The sequence below is a fragment of the Acanthisitta chloris genome, unplaced genomic scaffold (assembly GCF_000695815.1).
Source record: "Acanthisitta chloris isolate BGI_N310 unplaced genomic scaffold, ASM69581v1 scaffold9414, whole genome shotgun sequence".
Lineage (NCBI taxonomy): Eukaryota > Metazoa > Chordata > Aves > Passeriformes > Acanthisittidae > Acanthisitta > Acanthisitta chloris.
The window spans coordinates 10,072-16,278 of record NW_008668736.1 but is presented as its reverse complement, the minus strand read 5'-3'; the positions used below and the strand labels follow the sequence as shown (position 1 = coordinate 16,278).

Genomic DNA, 6,207 nt, shown 5'->3' with positions numbered 1-6,207 from the left:
TGTAAGGAAGCTGTAGACTGCTGTGATGTCTCCCTGCAGTCTCCTCTTCTCCAGACTGAACAAACCAAGTGACCTCAGCCACTCCTTGCATGGCTTCCCTTCTAGACCCTTCAATATCTTCTTTGCCCTCCTTTGGACAATTTCTAGTAGCTTTTTTTATTTTTTTTATAATGTGCTGATGAAAACTACACACAGTACTCAAGGTGAGGTGTGGCTGCACCAGTGCAGAGTAGTGTAGGATAATCACCTCCCTCTACCAGCTGGGGATGCTGTGCCTGATGCACCCCAGGACATGGTTGGCTCTCCTGGCTGCCAGGACACATGGCTGACTTACATTCAACTTGCCATTGACCAGGACTCCCAGGTCCCTTTCTGCAGTGTTACTCTTCAGCCTGTCATTCCCCAGTCTGTACCTACATCCAGGGTTGCCCCATTCCAGGTGCAACATATGTTACCTGTCTTTGTTAAACTTCATGCAATTGGTGATTGCCCGGCTCTCTAATTTGTCTAGGTCTCTCTGCAGGGTTTCTCTGCCTTTGATGGAGTTAACAGCTCCTTCCAGTTTAGTATCATCAGCAAACTTAATTAGAACACCTTTGATGTCATAGGTATCTGTCAGTCTGACTCCCCTCATTAGGCTAGTATGGCATATTTTAAAGAATATTATTTACTGGCTAGAGCTGTCATACTCCACTGTTGGCTTTAAATTACAAATATATATAGATGTCTTGATGGCATTTGATTTTTAATGTCTTATTTTTCTCCTGTCTGTTTCAAAGACTTTTCTGCTTTAGCTTTGAGAATGTATTTCTCAAAAAATTATCCATAGTGTAGGTGGCCACAATTAAAGTTAAGAAAATGTACTGTAAAATACATAGGAAGCTGACATGTCCAACTGGACCCTGACTATCTGGATTAATTATCACCTGGGAAAATGGAAACATATTTAACACCTGTCTTAGGTTTGCTCTAAGTAGTCTATTTTAATTGGTGATCAGATTTCAGGATTTTTTTTACACTTAACAGTTATTAGTCATTTAACTTGCATTTGAGTACTCCCCCCGCTTGTTTGTGAAGAGACTACAAAGGACTGATATATTTTAGGAAGGGTGTGCAAAGTTGAGAAAAGCTAGAAAAGGAACTGATTGGAGCAGAAAACTGATTAGAGAAATCTTTCCTTTTTCTTTACTCACTGGAAAATTGAAGATAGATACTTACACAAAGACCTGTCTGCAGCTCTCGGTGTACTGAGGTGACCTGTTTCCTGGATTTAGGGACAATGCAGGAAGCAACATTCCTGTGTGAACTTTGCCCATCACCTTGCTCTTGTTGACGGGTTGGTCTTCTTAAGCCCAAGTGAATGACCTGGCTGTCACCTTCACTGTGCTACTGCTGTAGGCTGTGACCTGCCACACAGCTGGGGTTGTGTGATGATTTCATTCATGTTTTGGTTCTAATAATGGTATTAGTATTGCATTATGCAGATATTATTTGACCTAGCATAGTTAATTCTACCCCACTCCCCTTCCCCTGCCCTCCAATCTGGCTACATATTCTCTTTGCTGAGGCTATTTTTAAAATCAATGTCTTATAAGGCACCTTGAAACCCTTTTTTTTAAGTGTATATCTATTCATTGGCTCATAGAATCTCAGTCTCATAGATTATTTTTATTTAATATGTTTATAAACATTGTTGAATATTTTTAAATGGGTGTGTGTGTGATTATGTTTGTGTATACGTACATGTAAAGAAAACTTCCAGCAATTGCATAGAATTTGAGCTGCTTCATAGAACTTCTGCTTCTTGTTAAGAGAAAAGGTTGTATGATTTACTGTCTTTCTTACTCTGATGTCTGACATTCTGTTCCATCAGAAAGGAACCAAACCTGACATATAACACCCAGTTTTTCTGAGAATGACCCAAAAAATAAAGCCACTGCTATATGCTGACTTGCTCAAGGAGCTGTTTGCTAGTTAGGACTATAACACAGATGTATTCTCTGTTGCTTTTATGTGGGGAAGGTGGGGGAAAAAAACCCTCTAATTAAAGTTTTAGAACTCTGCTGAGGAAAAAAATAGCAGTTTGTGAAAGAACTTTCAATATTAGCCATTTGTACCAGTATTTGGTATATCCATAGAAATCTAAACCTAAATCCCTTTTTCCTCATGTGAATTCCCTTTACTACTTTTCTCAGTTGGTCAGAAGGTGGCTGAATGAAGTCTACCTCCTTGTTGGCAGGTGTACACAGCAAAAACTTCATTTTGTGATACAGAAGCCTTTAGACAGAAGCCAAGGAGCAAATTTTTGTAATTCAGAGTACTTTCATAGTTAAATTCATAGTTAAATTATAGCAACTTTGTTTGCTTGCCAACCTCTTTATACACATTGATTTCTTTAATAAGGGTAATTATTGTAAACCATTCCAGTTAAATAGCATTATACATCTTGGAGAGGACACGCAGAGCACCTCAAAGGCACAATAAACTCAGCAAATGGGAACTTTCTCCTCCATGTAACTTTTGTATGAGAAAACGGAGTATTTCTGTTTCCACTGCTACAACATAAGACCTCTCTTGAATGTTAGTATCACTTACAAAACAATGCATCAATTACTAATTTCCCTATGACAGGAACCCACTGATTTTCTGGGTATTATTTGAAAAATTGATCGCTGAAATAGATTGTTCTGCAAGCAGTGGAAAAGTTGCTAGCCTCATTAGTCCATGTGTGAGAACGAGTTTCCACATGAAGTAACAGATTCAACAGTGACTTGTACTGCAATCTGTCCCCAAGTAGGTAATCATAAGGTCTCTCTCCGGAGATCTATTTTCAAAACTATTTTAGAAACTAAACAGCTTTAGTTTTCTACTGCTCTGTCAAACTTGAACTGATTTTAAAAAATATTGAAAAGAGAGAGACCTGACAGAAAATACATATTAATCACCTCTTCTTAAAGAACTTGGATTAAAAATAGCATTACTGGATAAGGGGCTCTAATTTTCTGATTCTTAGTAGAATTTTGCATAAGGTAAATTTGAAGATACTATGTCTTCTGAGCAATGTTCTTTCTATACCTCTAGAAATTTTTATATGAAAGGTAGTATTGACACTGAGAACTAGTTTCTGTGTCATCTTGTTTCTCTGAATCAATCCCTAAAGGTGTTAGTTTGAAAGAAAATAACAGCATATAATGTCAGTATATGATCTTATCATCTGACAAGTAGCTCAGCTCTCAGCTTTGTTTTGTGCTTCTCCATATGTGGATCCAAACTCTCATTCATATTTTCCCTGGCAACTTCCCTGAGAAGCACACTCAATATTTTTTCACTTGATGGTAGAGATCTGCTTTTTCAACTAGCTTTTATCTTTCCCTCTGGGCTGTAGCTAAACTAGAAGGATTTTGTGTCTTCATGCACTTGCATGTGTCAACTAAAGAGCAGAAGACTTTATGGATACCTCTGAGATATATTAAAGAGTTGCTTAATTTCCTTCAATTAGTGGGAAGAGACCCAATGATCCCTTTGCTTTTGAGGGTACTGCATTAATTCCATGGATAGTTTTTAGCAACAGAATATAATCTTGAAAAGACTTCATAAAAATGCAATAAAACTTTCCTTTTTGAAATAGATTCAGGCCATTATAGGTAAGGGAAAAGAAATGAGGCTATACCCACTAAAATTTACTCTAGAGCCATTTGCTGAGCAGTGGACCTCTAGGAACAGCCTTTGCATGTATTTGAAAATCTGTTTTAAAAGCAAAAATATTCTTTGTTAGTCCTTATATACTGGTGATTTAACACAAAAATAACTTCCCCAGATTTCCAGAAATCTTGCACTGTTTTGTGGATTGTTTAAAATTGCATGCCATGGGGATTTTTTAGAGAGATGCACAGTAATGACAAGAGTAATCAAGGTCTACATTCTATGCAAGAACTGCACTGAAAAAGAAAATTCTCTATGTATTTTCAGGCCTGTATGTACTCCAGAGTTTCCAGGTCTGGATGTTTGTCCAGACACCTACCAGTTTGATGTCAGGGCAAAATTCAGATAAACACTGCTGTCATCAGTGTAGATTGCCATTTTTGTGAAAATGAAAGCTCCCTCAGCCTAGACCACTGGTATAACAACATGTTCCTCCTGGGACATGTTGTGAAATGCTGCAGCAGATAATTTAGATGCAGCCGCACAAAGCACATAGAAACAGTCTATAAATGAATACAGAAGGTATATTAGAAGTAAATTCCATTTTATCAGTAATGATGATCTGTGTCACACAGAAGCCAAGTGTTGTATGAAATCCATATCTAGTATCTGTATTTGTTGATGAAGAGAGGGACACCTAGGGGTGTTCATTACTGTATGATGCCTGAGCTAAACCAGATTACTGAAAACATCCTTCTGAATGTTTAGAAACCAAAGCTAGGCTTCAGACTGATATCCTTCTCCACTCTGTAACTAATCAAGTGTCTGCTTCCCAGAGGGATATAGATTATTTGTGTGTATATATATGTAAGACGAGCAGCAGAGCACTGACTGCAGAACTTAAATTTTCCAAGCGAAAAGTGATTGTATGATATACAGATGTATTAATTCTTTTATTTGCTTTTACTGGTAATATGCTTTAAGTCAATCAGTATTATTGACATAACAATTTCTTATTGAATTTGATATTTAAAGCAAAGTTTTGATGAGTCAAGTATTTTCAGAGTAGACCAAATGAGAATTTAGAATTCAAGTTGCTCCTTTTTACCTCTCAAAGCCTAACCCTACCTGTGTGGTTAGTTTCTTTTACCCTCCAGTCTCCCAAAACCTTCCTTCTGAAACCTGTCCTTTTCTGTCTTCCCCTTTTTACTCTTTGCACTGTTTATCCGTCTACTGGCTGACAGTGTCTTTACATCCAAAATGCAAAGCAGACAGATGGGCACCTCAGGAAAGAACATGACTAAGAGCACCAGCATCAGCGGGGACATGTACACACTGGAGAAGAATGATGGCAGCCAGTCGGACACGGCAGTGGGCACTGTTGGTGGTGGCAGCAAAAAGAGACGCTCCAGCATCGGTGCAAAGATGGTCGCCATCGTGGGTCTCTCAAGAAAAAGCCGTAGCACATCACAACTCAGCCAAACTGGTAGGAACCAGATTTTTTTTCTCTCTCAATTTTCCATTTAAATGTACATTATATGTATGTGTTACAGTTTTATCATTTAGAGATCCTCTTGAAGTTGCCTAATCAACAATATTCTGTGGAATGAAGAAAATGGCCAAAGATCTTTGTTCTCTGGACATTTACTGAATTTTTTTCTTTTTTATTCTTTTTTTTTAGCAAAGGTCATTTTCAGGTTGGACAGAAGCTTTTATTTGCTGCGTGCTGGAACCTGCTTAATGCACTAACTCCTTGCTTCTTAGGGACCAACATGAGCTGTACTTCTGTTTGGGGGGAGTCCTTACAGCAGTTTGTGAAATGTTGCAGAATGCCTTTGCTTTTATCACAAATAATGTTTGTGTATTTCAAAATGAGTTTTTGTTCACATTTGAACATGCAACCCTATTTTGAAAAAAAACAATTTTCCTGAACAAAATGATATGCTATATCTTATTACTTTAGTACAACTGGTTTATTGCTTTTTAACTTGTTTCTTTTCAGGCTACAAGCGTATTCACCAGTAGTATACATTTTCCACATTTCTGTTTATCTCCATTCAAATTTGATACTGAAATATTCTGTCTAGGAAAATGGAGAGTTTTTCTGCTTTGATGCCTAAAGCATTTAAAATCTTATACATTTTTCCTATTTCTTCCTATTTTGGGGAAAATCCATATAATGCACTCTGAAAAGCTCTCATTGACAATTAAGGAAGCTGCATAGGACAAGTGTATTTTGCATGGAAAAAAAATTACTTGTATTTGAATGGCATACATATAAAAAAGTGTTTAAGCAATTCATATAGTTATGCATATATATTATCTATTTCAAGGTATATAGATAAGATATATTGTATGTTCAGTATTTAAGAAAAAATGTTGCAATGCTGTCATATACTTCAAAATAGGTTTATAGTGTCTGGCTGTGTGAGGTCCCATCTGAAGTTTCCATTGTGCTAACCACCATTCAAACATAGATAAGAGATTTTTCAGTTCTCTTGAAAGTTTACAGTTTGTATCATGAAACCAAAGTGATAAAGGTTTTAATGTACAAGTAAATAGAGA

General features: G+C 37.0%; 1 protein-coding gene across 1 annotated transcript in view; it reads left to right on the top strand.

The window, feature by feature from the left end:
- The window catches only part of LOC103800661 (regulating synaptic membrane exocytosis protein 2-like), a gene marked incomplete at its 5' end in the record, with an annotated part of 148,444 nt that extends 142,777 nt beyond the window's left edge, over positions 1-5,667 (top strand). The window contains 2 exons of the mRNA XM_009073043.1: positions 4,887-5,128; positions 5,645-5,667. Of these exons, the coding sequence (XP_009071291.1) occupies positions 4,887-5,128; positions 5,645-5,667 (265 nt within the window). The remainder of the gene's footprint in view (positions 1-4,886; positions 5,129-5,644) is intronic.
- Between the last annotated feature and the right edge of the window lie 540 nt (positions 5,668-6,207).